The following is a 21,690-nucleotide window of genomic DNA, read 5'->3' on the forward strand; positions in this document are numbered from 1 at the left end:
ATATAAGCATCTTTTGTTAAAACCTTTTCTTTGGGTAAAGGATCTTACTAGACAGCCCAGGCTGGCCTCCAACCTGCAGCCTTCCTGTCTTTGTCTCCTGATAAATTCAAATACTCTCCCCAGAGGTATTTTGCTAATTGATAGAAAAAATAAAGCTTAAAAAAAAAAAACAAAAAAGAAAAAGTGAAAGTTCTCACAATTGCGTTTTAGTCAGGCCCTGCTGCGGTGCATACAGAACTACACACATGCTACTGGAGGTGGATTCCAACCCCTTGCAGCTCCAATCCTACTATGCTCAAACAAATACCCTAAGTGGGCATTGCATAAAAGATACCAAGGGTTAGTGAAGAGCAGATATTCCATTCTAAACAAAAGGGAGGCTGAAAGTTAATGGATTCACCATCAGTTTGAAGAATGGCATTCTCCCTCAAAACAAAATGACTAGAACAAAAATTATATAGTTTAGTCTTCAATATGACTTTTATTCAAAGTGCACAACAGAGTCAGAAAATACAGCACATACAAAAAGCAAAGAAAACACAGCCCTGTTCAGAGAAAAGCCATCCAGACAGTCAGACAGACAGACTAACAGATCTCATAAGTTTAGACATACAACATGATTTTAAATCTCATAAGTTTTTAATGAATGAGACTACTTGAACATACAAAGATCTTCAATTGTGTTTTAAAGAGGGATGGAAACTTTAAGAATAGAATGACTCTAGACTTGAGAAACACAATGGCTGAAATGCTGGATTATGGTGTGAAATAAGGGCCATCTTGGAAATAAAGGGATAATGTCAGCAATCTAAGTTGGAGACAGAGAAGGCTCATCCTGTAATGGATCAGACAGTCTCTATTTCAGGATTTGTGGAGCACATGGAGATGTTACAACTATCCAGCTCTTATTTATCACGAAGGAGACTTAATGGGGTCTTTCTAAAACAACCGTTGGGCCAGATTTGGCCTGTGGGTTAGGGTGCTGACTTCTGAACTGCAAAATGGGCTTATCAAATATTGCAGGGCCAAATAAAATGAAGGCAAATGAAAGAATTAGAGCAGCATCAGATACCCACCTGTGAGCATCCTGGTAGTCTTAGATTGTCAAGTTGGAGGCAAGCTCATATATCACAGGAGAATTGTGATGAATATGTGTCTCTAGAATATCCATCCACAATCTGAGGGAAAAGAGTTGGACTAAAATCCCATCACAGAGGAGGCTCAGGCAGGAGGCTGGAGGGTTTGGAGTCGTCCTGAGCTACATAGTAAGACTTTTTCAAAGGACGAAATAAGTACCAAGTCTACAAAAGCCCTCAAATTTGCTAGGTATTTGTATACATTGTCTTTAAAATGAGTTATTGTCTACTCACCAGATCTAATAGTCTTAGGAGAATTCAAGTCCGTAGATTAAAAACAAGCCCACACTAGAGACATGCCATTTTCAAGTTGCTGAAGACAAGATGTGTAAAGAAAAGTAGCCAAAAGTAACCTCATCATACAGGCTCTCCATTAAAAGACATAGTTGAGTACTTATCAGAAGTAACCAGAAAAGCTAATAAAAAGTCATTTAAAGACAGAAAATAAATGTCAGCATATAGTTTCATACCCAGTAACAACATTCAAGAATGAAGAAAACATAAACGTGTGTACATGTTTTCAAAGGGTACTTTTGTGTCTCCCCCAGACACACTGCAGTTGAAGGATCCAGGCTCTCAAGCTCCACACCTCATCTCTTCTGACACCAACTTCAACCAAAAGCCCCACCACCACAGGGACACTTTCCCAGGAGTTTCCTTAGGGCCCCAGTCACTTCTTTGTTCCTTAGACTGTAAATCAGAGGGTTGAGCATGGGGGTGACCATGGTGTAGAAGGCAGAGACCACTTTGTCCTGCTTGGAGGAGTGGTAGGCCTGTGGCCGCATGTACGTGATCATGGCAGCCCCGTAGAAGAGGGAGACCACAATCATGTGGGAGGAACAGGTAGCGAAGGCCTTCCGCCGGCCTTCTGCAGAGCGCATCCGGAGCACTGCTACCAGGATCCGGAGGTAGGAGGCCGAGATGACAGAAAAGGGCAGGAGAAGCATGAGGACACAGCAGACATAGATCATGGTCTCGTAGAGAGAGGTGTCAGCACAGGCCAGCTTGAGCACAGCAGGAACCTCACAGAAGAAGTGGTCGATCTCCTGAGAACCACAGTAAGGGAAGAGAAGTGTAAAAACAGCCTGGATCAGTCCATCTACCAGGCCAAAGAGCCAAGATCCCGCTACCATGAGCCAGCAGACGCGTCGGCTCATGATTACAGAGTACCTCAGTGGGTTGCTGATGGCCACATATCGGTCATAGGCCATGAAGGCCAGCAGGAAGCACTCATCCCCCAGGAGGGTGAGGAAGAAGAGAATCTGGAGGCCACAGCCCGTGAAGGAGATGGAGCCACGGCCCATGAAAAAGTCAGCAGCCATCCGTGGCACAATGGTGGAGATGAGCATGAGATCCATGAGGGACAGCCAGCTGAGGAAGAAGTACATGGGGCTGTGCAGGCGAGAGTCCGTAAGGATGAGGAAGATCATGAGTCCATTGCCAGAGAGGGCCACCAGGAACATGACCATGATGATGGAGAAGAGGAAGAGATGCAGTGGAGAGTGGGTGAAGAGGCCCAGGAGGACAAAGTGAGAGATGAGAGTCTGGTTGCTTGCCCAGGCCATTGTTAGCAAGCACTGGGGTCTGGAAGCAAGTTTACAAAATTAGCATTATAATATATATAATAGTAAAGACATTATAACTTGCTCAATGTGTTGTCATCTTGTTTGTTTGTTTTTTGAAACAGGGTTTCTCTGTGTAGCCCTGGCTGTCCTGGAACTGTAGGCCAGACTGGCCTCAAACTCCAAGATCTGCCCGTCTCTGCCTCCCAAATGCTGGGATTAAAGGTGTGCACCACTACCACCTGGAGTATTGTCATCTTTAAAAATGACTTGATTTAGAATAAATGTGTAGGCTCTTTAAAGATTTGAAAAAAAAAGGTTGTGTTGGTTATTCTAACATTAGTTTAAAGATTTTGTTTTTTCTTTTTTCTTTTACTAATGTAAGAAATAGTCTCTGTCCCCATCAGGAACTGTGCTCAATTTTCCTGCTCTCATCCCTAGCTCTCTAGGTCAAGGGTAAGAATGTCATTCAGGAATAGATCAGTTACCTAGTATGCACAAAGTCCTGGGCTCAAACACCATCACCACACAATAAGATGACATAAAATCAGTAAAGGTCCCAGGTTCCAAATCCACTTGAGGATTGCTCTTAAAAAAAACAAAAAGTACTCAGGCATTAAGAATGATCAAGTGGGCAACTGACATAATCTCGCTAAGCTTTAGTCTTTGTTATTTAGACAGAGTCAACAGAAAGAACAGAAGCTGATAGCAAAGAGGTGTGAAGACCTAAGCAGCACTTAGTGGTTTGAAATGAGGGCAGGTGACATTGCTTGGACTGTTTGTCATGTGCTGGGGGCCATGACAAGGACTCTGCTGCGGCTTCATATCTAACTCCCATAGCTACCCTTAGAGAGAGTATCAGGTGTGGTGGTGTGCCCTTGTGACCCCACCTACGAGGGACAGTAAGGGAGGGATATCTTGGGGTCAAGGTCAGCCTGGGCTACATAGTGAGACCCTATTTTAAAGCAAAACCAAACAAGAACACAAAGTCCTGGGGCGGGGAAAGAATAATCATTACCTTCATTTCATTAATGGCAAACAGCTGAAGAAGGGCCCTTATTATTTTCAAATAGGAGAGCTTACAGTACGTTTAAGAAACACATTTCAACAACATTTACTGAGTGTGTGTGTACACGCTTGTTGTTTCCCAGCACCTGTGCAGAGTTCAGCGGACAACTTGCACAAGTCAGTTCTCTCTTTCCACCACAAGTGTCCCAGGGATTGAACTCAGGTCTTCAGTCTTCAGGCTTTTACCAACTGAATAATCTCACTGGCCTTTAAAGTATATGTTAAGAAGTCTAGTAAATGAAGAATTGGAGGCAACAGAAACGTTCAACACAAAGAAGTAAATAAGGGGCGATGAGATGGTTCAGAGGCTTACAGCCAAGCCTGGCAACCTAAGTTCAATCCCCAGGACCAAATGTTAGTAGAGAAAGATGACTGCAGGCTGTCTACCAACCACCATATGTGTGTTTTACATACACACACACACACACACACACACACACACACACAAATATAATAAAAATCCAAAAGTAACTAAATAAACTATGACATATGGTAAAATAATATTTAGTCAATAGGATATTTATGACATTTTATTTTATCTTATTTAAGACAGAATTTCTCTGTGTAATAGCTCTAACTGTCCTGGAACTCACTTTGAAGACCAAGCTGGTCTTAAACTTACAAAGTTTCACCTGTCTATGACTCCAGAATGCTGGAATTAAAGGTATGTACCACCACACTTGGCTATTTAGGACATTTTAATATAAAAAATATTTAAGTATTTCTAAAAGCCTCAAGAAAATATGCCAAGGTATTAACAGTGTAGTCCTTTCTATATAGTGGCATTAAATATCATTTTCCTAAATTTCTCTTGTACTTTCTACATTTTCTATAAAAGACATAGAAAAATAAATATAATTTTAAAAGTATGCTGTATTAGGCTAGTGTGTGGCTCAAAAATGAGAAAAACTAAACTATGTATACTTCAGCACCTAAAAATTAACAGTTTTCTCACAATTACCACCAACCAATTAACAAAATTAGCAGGAAAAGCCAGAGTATTTATTTACAATTGCAACAAGTATGGAATAAAGATCTTTAACTTAAAAATTTAACTGAAAGATATTTTTAGCTAGGTATCATGGTGCAAGCATTTAATCCCGACACTTGAGAGGCAGAAGAAGGTGGATCTCTGTGAATTCAAGGCCAGTGCCTGATCTATAAAGTGAGTTCCAGGACAGCCAGAGCTACATAAGGTGACCCCAGCATTCTGGAGTCATAGGCAAGTAAATCTGTGAGTTTGAGGCTGGCCTGGTCTTCAAAGTGAGTTGAGTTCCAGAGTTGTTGCACAGAGAAACTCTGTCTTAAATTATATATATATATATATATATATATATATATATATATATATATATATATATATATTTCCTCCAGAGCAACAAGAAGGTCGAGAGCAGATAAAATTCCGTGTACTGCAGAGTGATCGTGCAAAACATCCTGAAGGGGGCAGAAGCAGTAGAGGCTTAGAAGAAATAAAGAAGGTAGGAAAGGAGCATCTGTGAATAGAGGCCAGAGGCACCTTCTTCAGAGAGATGAACAAAACCAAACTCAGTAGTTCACACTGGTGAGAACAGGTGCACTAACTCTCCCCAGGACAGGGAAAGACACTGAGTTAAGTCGCATAGATGGGTTCTGTTTATAGTCTGCCTTTGTGTCAGGGAAAGGAGGGCAGGTTTGTCCCTAGAGCGCCTTCTCAGCCACTGAGGATCAGTAAAGTTTGACTTTAAAACATAGCCAATCTGAAGATCTCCAGTTCTGGGGGAAGATGGGTGCTTGTACATGCCCATTCAGGACATCTCTAAAACTTCACTCTAAGAAGAGTGGCCACAGAGACAATGAAGGCGAATGTGAGGGCAGCAGCAAGCACTACTTTTAGATACTGAGAGGGCTGGGTGGAAGGTGACCAACTTGCAACTAAGACAGCTAAGCTCTGTAGTGGAAGTGATGCTACAGCATAGCAACTGCAGAGCAAGCCCCCAGATACTCAGGATTGGTTGCAGGATGCAGCCATGTAAACCAGGATGAGTGGGAGGCCAACAAAGGCATCACCTAGAAGGACACTGCCATGCACGACCTTGCTCACCACACACAGATGGGCTCCCTCCTCACCCACAGCAGACAGACTTGACTGCTTCTCTGGGGAAAGAAAAATGGAGTTGAAGACCAGGGAAGGGGAGACTCCTGCAAGCACAAGGGGCAATGTGAAGACCATGTATCATCTGATCTATTTTCCTGGACCCAGATTCATTTCCACCAAGCAGGAAGTGGGAGGGCCCTCCCTGCAATCAGGAATTTGAGTAGCTTGGGAGCCACTTACTGATGCCAGACAGGGGGAAAAAAAGACAGGTGGATAACTCAAAATGAGGCTACAATGAGCACACCCCCACACATTCAGAGCTAACTTGTTTTTTTTTTTGTTTTTTTGTTCTGTCTTTGTTTTTTGAGAGTGTGCTTCTCTGTGTAGTCCTGGCTGTCCTCGAACTCACAGTGATTCACCTGCCCTGCCTCCCATGTGCTAAGATTAAAGACATGCACCACCGCCGCCGCCTGGCTCACTAACTTGTTCTTAATACTTTAATATGAGCCAACATCCAAGGGCTAAAAGACATAAAAAGGTTTTATCCACTAGTGAAGGAAAACTAACAGGGTGGCAGTAATTAGAAAGGAGACTTCTCAGGGAAGTATCAAAAACGTTTTGCCAGCTCTGAGTGAGATAAGAAAGCGTTATAGATAAACACAAGGTTGTGATGTGGAAAGGCATCGGTAAGATTACAACGAGAGGGAAAAGAAGCACTCAGAAGACAGATACTCAGAAAATAAAGATACAAAATAAGGATAGCTCTCCTGGCAGGCAAGCTTACAGAAATATTTGAACATATGCAAAATTACTTGTAGATATGATGTAGATTTGATTAAAGTTTAAGAAAAAAAAAACCCACAAACAATCTAATTGGTCCTTAGAGGAAACATTAAATAGACAATGGGCTGAGGTAAATAGGAAATAGGCTTTGGGTGAATGGCTACAGAATTCTCCCTAAATTGTTTTAAAATGTAGCAACACACAGAAGGCAGTGAACTCATTTACTCACAAGTCACATACCCGGGCCACTGTGCCAGAAAACAGCAAGACTGACTCAGAGGGGAGAATCTAGGAATCTGATGGCTGACACTGAATTAGAGAAAAGTCTTCACGGGCAAACATTTTTATCTTTAGCATTTTAAACTTGTGAGACAATGACCTGGTCAAAATGAATTAAAAAATATATACATTAACATAATGCCTAATAGGTTTTGTCGTGGAAATTTGTAGGGCAGAAGCCAACAAAAAAGTACAGAGTCCACTGCAGATGTATTGAACAGATCACTAAAATAATTTTGGAAAAAAAATTCAAGGAACTTGCCTTGTCAGTGAACAAAATACAGCATGAAGCTGTGTCAATTAAAATTTCCTCTTTTTTTTTTTTTTGTAGGATCTTGCCAAAACCTTTGTTGTACATTAGAGACTCAAGCAGGAGCACACCTGGGGATTTTGTTGAAGAGGTTTGCATCAGAAAGAGTGGGAATCAGCCCCACCAGGAGCTTTCTCACAGAGAAAGAAAAGTTCAAGTGGAAGAGAGGGGAGCACACACCAATGCAAGCTTCTCCAAATGAGCTCCAGTTCTAATTATCCTTCAAAAAGTGGATACGAAAACAGGTGGGAAAATACAGGGTGGTATAGGAAGAGCAAGAAGGGGACATCTACATGGCTGGTCCACAAGAATGGCTTTTACTGCTGCCTTTCTGGAAAAATCTGATGTCTCAGTATCATAAGAGACAGTTCTCCCAGCACTCTGTGGGGCTCATGAAAACATGTGCCAGTTTCAAGGAGTCTAGCTATTATTCAGTCTTCCCTTGGCTTGAAAATATCAAGCCATGCTCACTCTTCCTAAAACCTATGACTGGACTCTGATAATGCCACCTCCCTTCAGTGACACTCCTTCTCCCCAGCTTTAGATGATGAACTGAGTAGGTCAGTCATGTCTTCTCTAATTCTATCCAAAGAATGAAGGATTGGGACAAAGAACCTAGCATGTTAGAAGCCAAACGGAGACACACATGTCTTCTACACCTAAGGGGAGTAAGCAAGAGAGTGGGTTGAGCAGATGTTGATGGTTTTTAAGGATCTGGAGGGGAGGACCAAGAGGCAAAGAGGAAGAACCTCACCTGCAAACACAGGAACAAAACCAGGAAGGACCTCAGTCAGCTTTAGCAAGCAGAATCCATTCACTGCCACCATCCAGCAGCAGCTGCTTCAATCAGAGACTTAGATCTTCAGGGAGATCTCCGTGCAGACAAGCAGAAGGACTTCCATCTCCTTGAGAGAGGAGAATTTGAAAAAGGAAGCTAAGGAAACAGAGAAGAGAAACTTGCAGGAGAAAACCTCCTGTTTAGAATGACTCTTCAAATCTTTCTAGTATACTGTACAGATAGGAGTTGTGGAACACAATGGCTTCCAAGAGGCTGTGGCAAGATTTTGAAGAGATGCACAAAGATGGAAAGGAGATGATGAGAAAAGGATCACAGCAAACCCAGAAAAAAAAGTCTTCCCTAAAAGCCTGGTACCATCTTTAGGGATTAGGGAAATGCTTTTCAGAAGTGTCAACTCTAGTCTTCCAGAAGAGCCATGGGACTAGAAGAACAAGGATAGAGAAAACAGAGTTCTTGTCTGCAGATGTGACCCTTTGCCAGGGCCAGGGCCAGTTCCTGCCTGAGAGGTTTTATTCCTTGTCAGCTCTCACCCACTGTCATCTCATTGTGACTAAAGAAAGTTGCTTCTGCTTTGATAAGTCCTCAGAGACCTGTCCTCTGCCACACCTCTGTCCCAGTCTCTGGAAATTAAACCTCTGAGGAAAGAGAGCTTCCTGCAAAGTTCTCTGATCATCTCTGGGGCTGCAACAAACTCCATCCCAGGGGAAGACATAGTGGAAATGAGGGTTTCTAAGGACCAATCTGGGAATGATGGGTTTTCTTTCCACTCCAAAAACAAGTGGACAGCATTGGCTCTTGTGTTGAGATGCAATTTACTTTGATGACAGCCATTAAATGATGTATCTAGGTAGACTCAGCAGTGTACCTAGAATATTCTAGAGCTCCCACTTCTGTTTCTTCCTGCATCTTCCTATTGCCTAACCCACTTAGGGTAGTCACACTGGCCCTTCCCTCAGAGCTCAATTCTACTGTGTTTCGGTGCAGCTCTGCCACTGTCTGCCTTCTGCCCACCATCCTGTAAGCTCACAGCAAAATGGGCTTCATTCATACTAAGAAATCTTCAGCATTTGGAGGCTAAAGCAGTAAGACTGTAGTTTTGAGGCTAGCCTGGGCAAAGTGAGAGAAACCCTGCCTCAGAAAACAATGCAAACAAATGACCATAGCATAGCAGTTGCTAGGTAGACAATATCAGGCAAAGCTAGATGAGACTCTTACTTAGATTTGATCTTGGGAAAGTGACTTAACCAATACATTTCCCACATTGTGAAAATTAAATAATATAAAGTTACCTCCTCATTGTAAGTCCTAAAACTTATAGTTGCTAGCATCACTTCCCTCATTCCTTCTAAAGCCTGTGGAAGGACTGTGGTATTTGAATACAAGTGTTGGGTGCCAACTCCTAGCAGAAAGTGTCTATCATCTTTGCAGCCATCTTGGGCCATAGATTTGCAGGTTGATACTTTCACACCCTGACAAGAGACTTGTTTTTCTAGCTTGGTATTTTTGCAAGCAGCCCACAACAGCTGAGCACACTCTGATAACATCTTGTTTTTCTCAGACATATCCTGGACTTGCTGTTTAGTGTCCCAGCTGCAAGGTGCTCATGGTTAAGTGTCTCCAGCTGCACTCCCTGCTTGTGCTTATATACCCATAATTGCCTTTCAATAAGTGAGACTTGATCAGACAATTGTCTTGTCTCCATTCTTTGTGTCTCTTGCCCCTCCATTCCCACTCTCTCCCTTGCAGACCCCGTTGAATGACCCGCAGGCTGGGTCATACAAGTATCTTATCCCTTTGTCTTCCCCGACGTCTCTTGCTTCCCTATGGCTGGTCATCTGCCCCCTCCCCAAATACTGACCACTCTGCTTTCAGGCTACATAAATTCTACTTCCTTCTTTGTTTCTCTTCCCTCCCCCTTCATTTTGCAAACTGTTGCTCTCCTCTCAGGGTCTCCTTTAATCTACACACACACACACACACACACACACACACACACACACACTCACGTGTCAGGAAAGGACATTCACTAGACCTGCATAAACTCAAGCCAAACAAAATTCCAGCACAAAGGAGGTGAGGTACACACACAGCTCCTCTCATAGCCAAGAAACTATTCACAAACGATAGTAGCTGGGAGTGGGGAAAAAAACCAGTCATCCTCAATGGAGTGACACTAGGTATATCTACCACACTCCAGGGCAGTTCCCACCCCCTCCCCAAGCTCAGGAGACCAATGCAAACTGGATTCCATGCTTGTTTTGTGTTTTCTTCCTTTAAAAGAGAAAAAAAAAAAAAAAAAAACTTCAGGAAGTTGGGTAGTGTCGTGGCCCGAGCTCCTCTGGTCCGAGGGTCAGGTTCAGCAAGAGAGAGAGAGTGAGGATAGATGCGAGTAATTCAATCCCATTTATTTTTCAGTCTCTCTTCCTAGTCCAAGTCCCAAGTCTTCAGTTCCTAGTCCCTAGTTTCTAGTCTCCTTCCCAGTCACTAGTCTCCTTCCAAGTTACAAGTGTCTAATCCAAGTATCTAAAGCCTACTACCTAGTTCTCTGTCTCAAGTGTCTAATTCCAAGTTCTTCCTCCAAGTGCCAAGTGCCTAATAATAATAATTCTTCTTCCGAGTTCTCTAGTCCAAGTGTCTTCTTCCTCAATGCCTAATTCCTACTCCAAGTTGTACTGAACTCTTCTGTCTGCCTCTTGCCTTTTATATGTCTCACTTCTAAGCCATGCCCTTAAGTCACACCCTTAGGTCTTATCTCTAAATCTGATCTCTAAGTCACGCCCCTAAGTCTTGGCTCTAAATCACAGCTTTAAGTCTCACACACCCAAGGGAAGATCCTGGGTATCTAAAACAAGATATATCAGAGTGTGCTCAGCTCTTGCAGGCTATTGCAATCAAATCTCTTGTCAGGGTATATGACTCAAGATGGCTGCAAGAATGATAGCCACCTTCTGTCGACTTCCCACAGGGTAGGTTGTTGGGTGGGTAGGGATCTGGAAGGAGTTGGGGGACACAGAAAAATATTCTAAAACTATACTGAATGAAATCCTGAAAGAATAAATAAGAAAACATGGCATATTTGTCTCTCTGAATTTAGTTTATTTCACTTAGCAAGTTGTTCTCCAGTTAACCTCAATTTTATTTATATCTGAATAAAACCACGTTGCATGCATGTAGCACATTTCTCTGTCCATCAGGTTAGTGGTAGACATCTAGGTTTGTTCAGTTTCTTAGGTATTGTAAAGAGCGTAGCAATGCAAACATGAATGGTTGACTCAGTCCCTCATGTACATACCCAGGAGAGGGAAAGCTGTGTCATATAATAATTTTATTTTTAGTTTTGAGGAACCTCCACACTGACTTCCATAGTGACAGCATCATCTTACAGTCCCACCAGCACTGTATAAAGGCTTGCTTTTCCCAATATTATAGCCAACACTTGGTGCTATTTGTTTTCTTGATGGTGCCCTTTCTGAATGGGAAGAACTGAAATCCTGGTGACATTTCAATTTGCATTTTTTGAGGGCTAAGAATATTGGACCCTTTTAAAAATGCTATACTGGTCACTTTCGTTCATTCTTTGGAGAGTAACTTATTGGGTTATTAAGTCAGTTGATGACTGGATGATTTGGGGGTTTGTGTACTTCATTTTAGGAGTTTCTTATATAGTCTGAATATTAATCCCATCTGATATATTATTACCAATTTTTCGTGTTCTATTAACTGTTTCTTTTTAAATTAAAATTATACACATATGTGGGGAAGGGTAAGCACACAAGTTGCCTATGAAGACTATAAAAAGTCATCATATCCCCTGAGGCTGAAGTTATAGGTACTTAGGAGCTGCCCAATATGGATGCTGAGAAAGGAACTCTGGCCATCTTCAAGAACAGCAAGCACTTTTAACTACTGGGCCGTCTCTCCAGCCCTCAGCTATTTGTTTCTTCACTCTAGCAATCATCTCCTTTACTGTGCAGACGCTGTTTAGTTTTATGCATTTCTATTTATCAATTGTTAGATTATATCCTGTATTTTTGGAGGCATTTTCAGAGAGTACGTTCACATGCTATATATCTCAACATGTTCCTTTCTTCTAACCATGTCAGAGTTTGAGGTCTTATATCAAGGTCTTTGATCACTTTGGATTGACTTAGTGAGAGAAATGGACGCAGTATCATTCCACCATATGCGGATATCAGTTGTCCTAGCACCATTTGTTAAAGGAACTGTCATTGAGCCACATGTGGCCAGCCAGGCACACCTGTGATCCCAGTGCTATAAAGGACAAAGACAAGGAGATAGATAACCAGGGCTTACTGATTACAGCCCACCTCAGTTAGATAGCCCCCCTTCAAAGGAACGCAGTGGAGAGTGACAGAGTAGGCACTCAGCATTTTTCTCTGATCTCTGCAAGCACTCAGAGGTTCACATATAACACACACACACACACACACACACACACACACACACACACACACACACGAATGCATAGTGGTCATTCTTTTTTTCCAATGTAGTTTTTGACACCTTAGTTGTCTACAGCTGTGTGGGTTTATCTCTGGGTCTTCTATCCCACTGGTCTCTTCCACAGTCTGCTTTTGTGCTGGTACCATACGGTTATGTCAGTGTGACTCCGTAGCATCATCTGAGTCCAGGCTTTGTGATCACTCCAGCATTGTTCTCTGTGCTGAGGATTGTGGGGGCTACTTGGAGTCCTTTATGTGGATTTTAGGATTTAGGATTGGTTTTTTCTAGTTCTGTAAAAATAGTTGGAATTTTGATGCTGATTACATCGAACCCAGGAGCTGTTTTTTTTTTTGTTTTTGTTTTTTTTTTTTTTTGTTTTTTTTAAATAACATTAATTCTGGCAATCTGTGAGCATGGGAGATATTTATATCTTCTAGTATCTCCATTGATTTTTTAAAAAAAATATTTTAAGGTTTTAGTTGTAGTAGTTTTTTTTAACTCCTTTAGGTTAAACTCATTCTTATTTTTTGTGTATGTTCTTGTAAGCCTGTGTGTGTGTGTGTGTGTGTGTGTGTGTGTGTGTGTGTAAAGCCAAAGGTTGATGTCAGAGTCTCTCTCACTCACTTACCACCCTATCTTTTGAGACAAGGTCTCTCACTGAATTTAAAACTCACTGATTCAGCAAGGCTGCCTGACTTGTGAGTTCCAGGGACCTGCCAGGCTCTACCTCCCAGCCCTAGGATTACGGACGAGTGTGGGGATATCTGAATTTTTATGTGTGAACTGAGGGTTCAGATTCAGGTCTTTATTCTTGTGCAGCAAGCTGTTTACTGACAGAGCTGTCAGTAAACCCCCAGCCCCTATTTTTAAAGCTATTATGACTGGGTTCTCTCACCCCCTCTTCCACCCCAATTTCTTTCTTGGTAAGTTTGCTATTGATGTGTAGAAAAGGTATAGATTTTGGTATGTTGATTTTGTATCCCATTACTCTGTTGGAAGTGTTTTTCGGATCTAAGGGTTTTCTGGTGGAGTCTGTGGAGTCTTTTAACCGTATCATCTGCAAACAGACTCTCTGCTCTCTGGCTTTCCTGACTGTATCCCTTTCCTTCCTCCTCCTGTTACTGCTCTAAATCTTACAGCAGTGATGGTGGCCTCCTTGCTTCATTCCTGGCTTTAGAAAAAAGGCATTCTGGTTTGTCATCCTTTCATAGGCATTTGTACGTGTGTGTGTGAACATCTGTGTGTGGATGTATGTGTGTGTAGATGTGTGTGATGTAGCTATTGTTAAATTAAAGTGTGTTCCTGCTCACCCTGGTGACTTCAGGAATTTGATTATGAAAGGATGTTGAACTTTGTCCAAGGCCCTTTTCTGTATCTGTTGAGATGATCATTGATCTCTCTCCTTAGTTCTATTTATATGTTGTATTACATTTACTGATTCACTCATGTCGAGCTAACATTATATCTGTGAGATGAAATCATCTTGGTCGCGGTGTATGACTTTTTTTTCATTTAAAATTTTCATTTTTAAAGTTTTTAATATATGAGTACTGTATCCACTTAATTCCTACTCCACTCTATCACCCCTCAAACTACTTCCATGTTCATAGCTCCCTCTAAAACTCATGACCTTTTCATCTTTAATTCTGGTTGTCACGTGCATGTACAAATTGTGTACACACACACATATGTATTTACTACTGAGTCTATTTATTGTTGCACCTATGGTGAAACTGGGTAACCTATGAGGGAGCTCATCCCTGGAGAAAACTTGTTCTCTCGCTCTCAGCAGCCATTGATGACTACAGCACTTCATCTAGAGGTGAGGAGACAGTGTGAAATTTCCTCATCTGCATTAGCATGTCAACTGCTGTTGTCACTGTGCATGTCCTCTTAGGCAACCATATTCTCTGTGGTGTCTAGAAGACACAACTATCTCACAGCAGAAACCCTGGTTCTCCAGATCTCTTAATCTTTTGTCTCCTCTCCCGTGCGTTTTCCTGAGCATTAGGTATAGGTGTTGCTTTGCAGATGACTTGGGACTTGGCACCTATAGTCACTTATTGTCTGCATTTTGACCAGTTGTGGAACTCTGTAATAGTGTCCATCTGCTGCAAAAGGCAGCTTCTTTGAGGAGGAATGACAGCTTTACCTATTGGTGGGCATAAGGGTAAGCATTTGAATACACTTAGAAATTATACTGAGGGCTGGGCATAGTGGCACATGCATTTAATCCCTATGCTCATAAGGGAAAAGCAGACAGAGCTCGGTAGTTTTGAGGTCAGTCTTTTCTATATAGTGAGTACTATGCTATATATATTGAAATAATTACTGTTATTCTTCTGAATTAATCTTCTCTTGAGTCTATGACCTTTCCCACAGTTAGTTGGCTAGGTTTACAATAAAGATACAAATATCCTCCTATTGAGCAGACTGTAAATTCAATTATTCACCCAAGATTAAAAAACAAACAAAAAAGGTACACCATTTAACTAAACAATGAGATTGTCCAGTGTTTACAGATTGAGATATCTGAAGTTGTTAAGATGACAAAACTACTCAAAGTGATATGTAGATCCAATGAAATTGCTATCAAAATTTCAATGACTTTTTTTTAATGGAGAAGTCAATTCTCAAGTTTCTGGACATTTTTAGAAATCCCAAAAGGAAAATAATATTGAAAAAGATCTAAGTTGGAGGATTCACAGTGGCTAATTTTAAATACAAAATAAAACAGTGGTGTGGGAATAATCACAACTGTGCGGTGCTGACATAAAATGGACAGAGAGAAAACTGGAAGCGAACTTCAAGGTGAGAAATAAACTCAAACATTCATGCTGCACTGACTTTTGGCAAGGATGCTAATGTCATTCAGTCGAGGAAGAAGTCTGTATTTTCAACAAACATTAGGAAAATCGGGTATCCATCCACATGCGGAAAGGATTAATTTCAGCTCCTACACGGCACGCTATACCACTATGGCCTGGACATGGATCCGTGAATTAAATGTAAGACTGAAAACAATAAATCCTTGAAATGTGAAAGTCAGTATTCGTGCCCTTGAATTTCAGAGTGGATTCTCAGTTATGTTGCCAAAGCCACAAGCAGAAAGAAAAACTGGACTTTATAAAATCTTAGAAATTACTACCCGAAAGTAAAAACATAGCCTGGGGAAGGGAAAGCAATATCTGCCCCTCACATGTCTCGTAAGGTCATAGTCTCTGTAAGATACAGAGAACTCCAACTCATGAAAACGGTGACCACTGAATTTGGCAATAGGGAAAGGACTCCAATAAGCATATCTCCCCCAAATTTAAAAGACACACTCACTCAAGTTGTTGGAAGATTACATTTATTTTTTTTCTGTGTATATATGTAAATACATATGTGTCCTGGAATACATGTGAAGGTCAGAGGACACCTTGTGGGAGTGGGTTCTCTCCTTTCACTGTGTGTGCTCTGGGATCAAACTCAGGTTGGCAGGCTTTGAAGCTGGCGCCTTTACCTGCTGACCCATCTCACTGGGCCCTAAACAACAATTTTAAAGGACAGTTTCTATAGCCTCTACTAGAACAGAGAGAGCTAAATGTATTCAAGTATTATAGAAGCTCATTTCCTGCCATCTGGAAAATTCCCATTTAAGATACCCACATTTCTTATCCCAAATTACCTATTAAATAGTACAGAACTGAATATGACAATTCCAGTCCTTAGTAAACACTCAATAAAAGACAACTATCACCAAGAGTAACTGAAAAATAGAATACGTTTAATTCAAGGATGTTACAATCAGTAATGACACTCACAGTGCAGCAATCCTTCCTTATGAGGTTTCAGATTCATTGGAAGTGGTCCCTACAAAATCCTTGTGGGAGAGGGCCATGTCACGGTTCTGTTTTATCTATAAAGTTATAAGAAACAGAGATCCACAAAACAAAGATGACTTACCAATGATATGCAAACAGCAGGCAACACAGCCAGGCACTAGGCACTAGGCCACGGCTTTTCAATGCTGGCTGCCAACCTTGCAGCGGTCCAGCCCTTTCCGCAATGCCCCCATCACCTCCCTGTTCCTCAAGCTATAAATGAGGGGGTTGAGCATAGGAGTAAGAACTGTGTAGAAGATTGAGACAACTTTGTCATGGCTCGGAGCGCGATATCGCCTTGGCCTCAGGTAGATAAACATGGCTGCCCCATAGAAGAGAGAGACAGTTGTCAGGTGGGAGGAACAGGTGGCCAGAGCCTTTTTTCGGGATTGAGCAGAGTGCATACGGAGCACGGCCCCCAAGATGCGAGCATAGGAAGTCACAATGATGGAGAAAGGAAGAAGCAGCATAAAGACACAGCAAGCAAAGAGCAGGGTGTCGAAAAGGGATGTGTCTGCACAGGCCAGCTTCAGTAAAGCCGGCACCTCACAGAAGAAGTGATCTACATACCGTGAGCCACAGTAGGGCAGGCTCATGGCTGCCACCATCTGAATTATGCCATCAAGGATCCCAAAAGCCCAGGAACTTCCAGCAATCTGAAGACAGACCCGTTGGCTCATGAGAATGGGATAGTGAAGTGGGTGGCTGATGGCCACATAGCGATCATAAGCCATGAGTCCTAACAAGAGACCTTCCGATCCCACAAGAGAGACAAAAAATCCAATTTGTATGCCACAACCGGCAAAGGAGATGGACTTCCTGCCAGACAGGAAGTTGACTGCCATTTTTGGCACAATGTTACAGACCAGCATGAGGTCCATGAGGGAGAGCTGACTGAGGAAGAAGTACATGGGGGTATGAAGTCGGGGGTCAGTGTAGATGAGGAGGATGAGGAGAACATTTCCACAGAGCGCCACTGTGAAGACCAGCATGACCACAGAGAAGAGGAGAAGGTCAGTCTGGCTCTGGGAGAAGATGCCTAGAAGGATGAACCCATCTATAGATGATTCGTTCAGCCATATTCCCATGGCTCGGTGGTTCACAGTCACCTGAAAATAGATGCAGAGAAGTTCTGAGATGAAGTGCCATGCCTTTGCTTCTGAATCCTTCTATTTCAGTCAGATACAGCTTTGTAACTCACCAAAAATTAACATTTGTGTTGTAACATACAAAACAATGTTTTTTCACATGCCTCAACACACATGAAACAATCTTTGCTAGTTCATAGAAGTATATTTCATGTTTATATTTGTTTACATCAATATCAAGAACGATAAAATCTATTTTTGTTGAGTCACAGAACTATTGAACAGTCCTCCAGTCAGTAGTATCTTGGCTTTACCATACAGCACTGACTTTAAATAGCTGGGATCACAATTTAACAGTACTGAGTCTATTTTCTATGCAAAAGAAAACTTATATATTGTGAAGAAAGGTAGTAAAGACTTAGGGATGGGAGAAATGGCTCAATGGGTAGGACCATTTGTGTCTCTTTCAGAGGACATGAGTTCATTTACAAGAACCTGCTTTAGTCAATGCACATCTATCTGTAACTCTGACTCCAAGAGATCCAATGCCCTGCTCTGGCATCTAAATGCATCCACACACATGTGGCATACATACATATAGGCATACACATATGTGAGATTATATATATATATATATATTTCCCTCCATGAAAAAAACTCCCGTTGAAAGTATGTCAGTGACTTCTCAAACTAATCTAATACAAATCAGGTTTTTGCAGACAAACAAGACCCTCCATGCATGTGTGTATGCACACACATGAGTACACACTCACATAGCTGCACCCACTAGTGTCTTGAAGCTCACACCATTCCCCGATGTTCATTGTACTTCCTTGGATTTCGTCACACTGATCATATTTGCATCTTTGGTCTTTTATTCTTCAAAGCTTGTCCCTGAGGCAAGCTCTTTACCCAGATCCCTCTCTCTAAACCACCTCTATCCTTGCTCAAGCACCAGATTCTCTCTCTCTCTCTTCCTATATGTATATGTATAATGTATATAGTATCTGCCACAAGACACTAGTGGGTGCAGATATGTGAGTGTGTGCTCATATGTGTGCACACACATGCATGGAGGGTCTTGTTTGTCTGAAAAAAATCTGATTTGTATTAGACTAGTTTTATTAGACTGGTTTGGGAAGTCATTGATATACTTTCAGTAGGAGTTGTTTCAATCACTTCACACTTTAATAGAATCATGCAAGCTATTGTGAAATATATATATATATATATATATATATATATATATATATATGAATTTTACATCTAAGATCCTTCCCTGATCTAATTTCTATTACTTACCTCATTTGACTGCATAAATGCTTCTATTTCTATTTTATTTTATTTATTTTCTATGATATTTCTGTATCATCTCACTGGGATATAAATATCATCTATTGTTTTCAGTAACATCCGGACAGCCCTTGGGGAGCCATTTAGTTCATAGCATGACCTCAGTGAATCTGGCTGGCTAAGTAAGATAATGCAGATGAAATACATGCTTCAAAATTCCAAGTTCCAAAAGCAGAAATCCCCCTCTTTTGTTTTCAGGGAGCTTGTTTTTGACCTGAGCACAGCGATTTGTTACATGATTTCTTTCTTGGTGAGAAAATTAGTGGTAATGTAGGAAATAGCCTCTGCTATTTATAAAATATAAGGAGTTCTTCACAAATGGGTGGCAGTTGCACCTCTGGGATGTTCCTGTACTGGTTGGTGTATTGGTGTCTACCTAGCCCACCCACTGCAAAAGTGAAGTGACACAATTACCTAGGACATCCAGCTCATTGTACAAAAAGACCTGCAGAAACTCCCTAAATTAGGATGGGTTACATCAGACCAATGATCAAGAAGTTGCCACATCATCCATTTCTCCACAGAACACAACATGTCTGATGTGCCAGAATATGTGCCCAGGTATTCTTCAGAACAACAATATCCAGGAATGAGGTTTTCTATAAGAGTGAGTTACTGTCTCCAAAGCCTTAAAGCATCTTCCTAGCTATATTGGTCTTAATCTCAACCAAAAAAAAAAAATAACTTGGATCTCCTTTAGTACTCACAGAAGTTCTTCTTGTGTGCTGAGTAACTTCTGTCCCACTGATAGAGTCATTCAGCCACATAGACTCCCCACCCCTTTTTCTCATCCTAATTCTTATACTGTAAACTAATACGCAATATTTCTTTCTCCATCCTTGATGGTTTCCTTGAATTCAATGGGCCATTTTCCCCTAAGGTGGATAAATGGAATCACTGTTAGAGGATAAACTTTTCTTGTTCACTCTGCTCACCTTTTCAGTGATGACTTCCCTGAATACAGAGACCTAAAATCCTTCCACCATCCCTCATCACTTTCCTGCCTTGAGTTTTACAGCAGGCAAAAATCACAGCACATGCTGCATTCTATTTGTATGATTTGGCTTCTGCTTCCCTAACTACAACCTATGTTTACAGCTATGACTAGAGACATAAGGAGATTCCCAGACTCCTATGAAATTGTTGGCATATATGTTATGATGTCAGTAAACACTTATTGAGTGACTATTTGATACACAAAATAACTCAGGATTTTCCCCCCTAGAATTTTACGTGTTTTTCCTCCTAAGATCAACCTTTAACAAAATGGTTTCTTATATAATGGTTTCCTTTTTTTCTTCCTAGAACTAGCAACATAAAAGAAGCCACTTTTCAACGTTATTTGGGGAACAAGAGGAGAGACATTACACTAAAAATCTCTTCCTTTAAAAAGAAAAAAATAAACAGTCATTCTAATAGTACCAGACAACCTAAAGCAGAAGAAATGCTGATAAACATATTGTAATGAAGAAATAAAGCAACAGCTGGTAATAAGAGCTGCCAGGATAAGAGGAATTGTCTTAAGGAGAGTGACCCTTACTCACGTTTTGGTGGGTCTCCTGTGTGTGAGGCAAACACTGGCAGAAAGACCCTTTGGAAAAACTTCTCATTTCAAATTTATTTCATCATTCTTCTGTTGCATTTTCTGGTGGAAAGAGGATAGAAGATATCTATGCCTCGAACTCTGATCTCCTTCCTCAGTTTCCTCCCCATCTACGCTCAGCCAGACTGCTTAGACTCATTAGCTCTGCACCACTCTAATTCAGATAGTATGGCTTAGACAGACAACCACCCCTTCCAAACCAAAGCGACAAAAGGAGAAAAAGGAGACTTAGTCAAGGAGATAGTGGACAGGAGTGCCAGACTCAGCCTGGGGACATCGGAGCTCAACCGCTCATGCCTGCACAGTTTCTACAAGACACCCGTCTTTCACGTGAGTCCCAGAATTATCCCCCACTGCCCACATAGGTACTTAACACAGACACTAAGCAAGGAATGTGAAGCCAGTGTCTCCCAAGAGAGCCCGAAAACTCCAGCCCTGCAATTGGAATTCCCAGACTTGCAATTAAAGAAACTCAAAGTGGCTCAAACAGGGCCAGTGGGGACTGAATGAGGAAACCTGTCAGGAAAGACCATAGGGCCTTAACAGGAGTGTGGAGAGACTTCCCTGCTGTTCTACTTACTTCCCCACTGCAACATTTTTCCTGAGCCTCACTCCTCTATCCTCATACTCCCCCCAGTCCCCCAACCCTTCTTTCTACCTATGTGTCTCCGCTCAATTGCTCCCAGTAACCACAAACCACACCTGCCCTTTAATTGCCTTAATGTAGTTAGCCTGCATCTACCAATCCTGAATGAAATGCAGAGAAGAGGTGACTTGAATTCTGATTCAAGCACAAGTCCTATTCTCAGGGAATTTCTAACCATAGGGGAGAAGGAACAGCACTCACACCCACAAGACACTGGCATGGGAGTGACTGTTACTCAAACACTGCCGACATTTCCGTAGGTTTCATGCCCTTCAGAGACCTTGCAGAAGAGGTGAAAAGATTGTTAGAGCCAGGATGGGGACAGAAGATACCAAGGAAATAAGGCCTTCTAGACACAATAGGGCCGATGCACGTATGCACTCACAGAGACCATAGCAAGCCCCTATCCCGAATCCAGAAGCTATCTCCAATTAACAACCACCCACGAATGAAAAACTGGTTTTCTCCAACTGAGTCTTCACTGGGTACACAAACCATGCTAAGGGCAGGTCCCATGGCCAACACAAGATGAACTCAATGGTATTTGTGGAGGGTTGCTCTCTTTCTCTCTCTCTTCACACACACACACACACACACACACACACACACACACACACACATATACACATATACATATATATGTTCAAACATACATA

The 21,690-nt window shown here is 41.7% G+C and overlaps 2 protein-coding genes across 6 annotated transcripts; both read right to left on the reverse strand.

The window, feature by feature from the left end:
- Window positions 1-453: 453 nt before the first annotated feature.
- LOC117711027 (olfactory receptor 2V1-like) lies at window positions 454-8,560 on the reverse strand. 5 transcript variants are annotated; one of them, XM_076936964.1, is made up of 4 exons: window positions 7,970-8,560; window positions 5,850-5,902; window positions 3,187-3,286; window positions 454-2,720 (listed from the first exon to the last, which is right to left on the reverse strand). In XM_076936964.1, exon 4 carries the CDS (start codon window positions 2,699-2,701, stop codon window positions 1,748-1,750), a length of 954 nt encoding a protein of 317 aa, XP_076793079.1. In that variant the 5' UTR covers window positions 2,702-2,720; window positions 3,187-3,286; window positions 5,850-5,902; window positions 7,970-8,560; the 3' UTR covers window positions 454-1,747. The 5 variants fall into 5 exon arrangements, with proteins under 5 accessions (XP_076793079.1, XP_076793081.1, XP_076793082.1 ...); XM_076936966.1 differs by lacking the exon at window positions 5,850-5,902; XM_076936967.1 differs by lacking the exon at window positions 3,187-3,286.
- A 7,253-nt stretch (window positions 8,561-15,813) lies between these two features.
- On the reverse strand, window positions 15,814-20,755 carry LOC117711270 (olfactory receptor 2V1). The gene is made up of 2 exons (XM_034506810.2): window positions 20,330-20,755; window positions 15,814-17,453 (listed from the first exon to the last, which is right to left on the reverse strand). Exons 1-2 carry the CDS (start codon window positions 20,393-20,395, stop codon window positions 16,485-16,487), a joined length of 1,035 nt encoding a protein of 344 aa, XP_034362701.2. The 5' UTR covers window positions 20,396-20,755; the 3' UTR covers window positions 15,814-16,484.
- Between the last annotated feature and the right edge of the window lie 935 nt (window positions 20,756-21,690).

The sequence above is a fragment of the Arvicanthis niloticus genome, chromosome 6, assembly GCF_011762505.2.
Source record: "Arvicanthis niloticus isolate mArvNil1 chromosome 6, mArvNil1.pat.X, whole genome shotgun sequence".
Lineage (NCBI taxonomy): Eukaryota > Metazoa > Chordata > Mammalia > Rodentia > Muridae > Arvicanthis > Arvicanthis niloticus.

Coding starts and splice junctions, on each gene's coding strand:
- LOC117711270 (XM_034506810.2), bottom strand. CDS start 20,395: ATGAGAAGTTTTTCCAAAGGGTCTTTCTGCCAGTGTTTGCCTCACACA. Junction 17,454..20,329: donor CACAGGAGACCCACCAAAAC/GTGAGTAAGGGT, acceptor ATCTATTTTCAG/GTGACTGTGAACCACCGAGC.
- LOC117711027 (XM_076936963.1), bottom strand. CDS start 2,701: ATGGCCTGGGCAAGCAACCAGACTCTCATCTCTCACTTTGTCCTCCTG.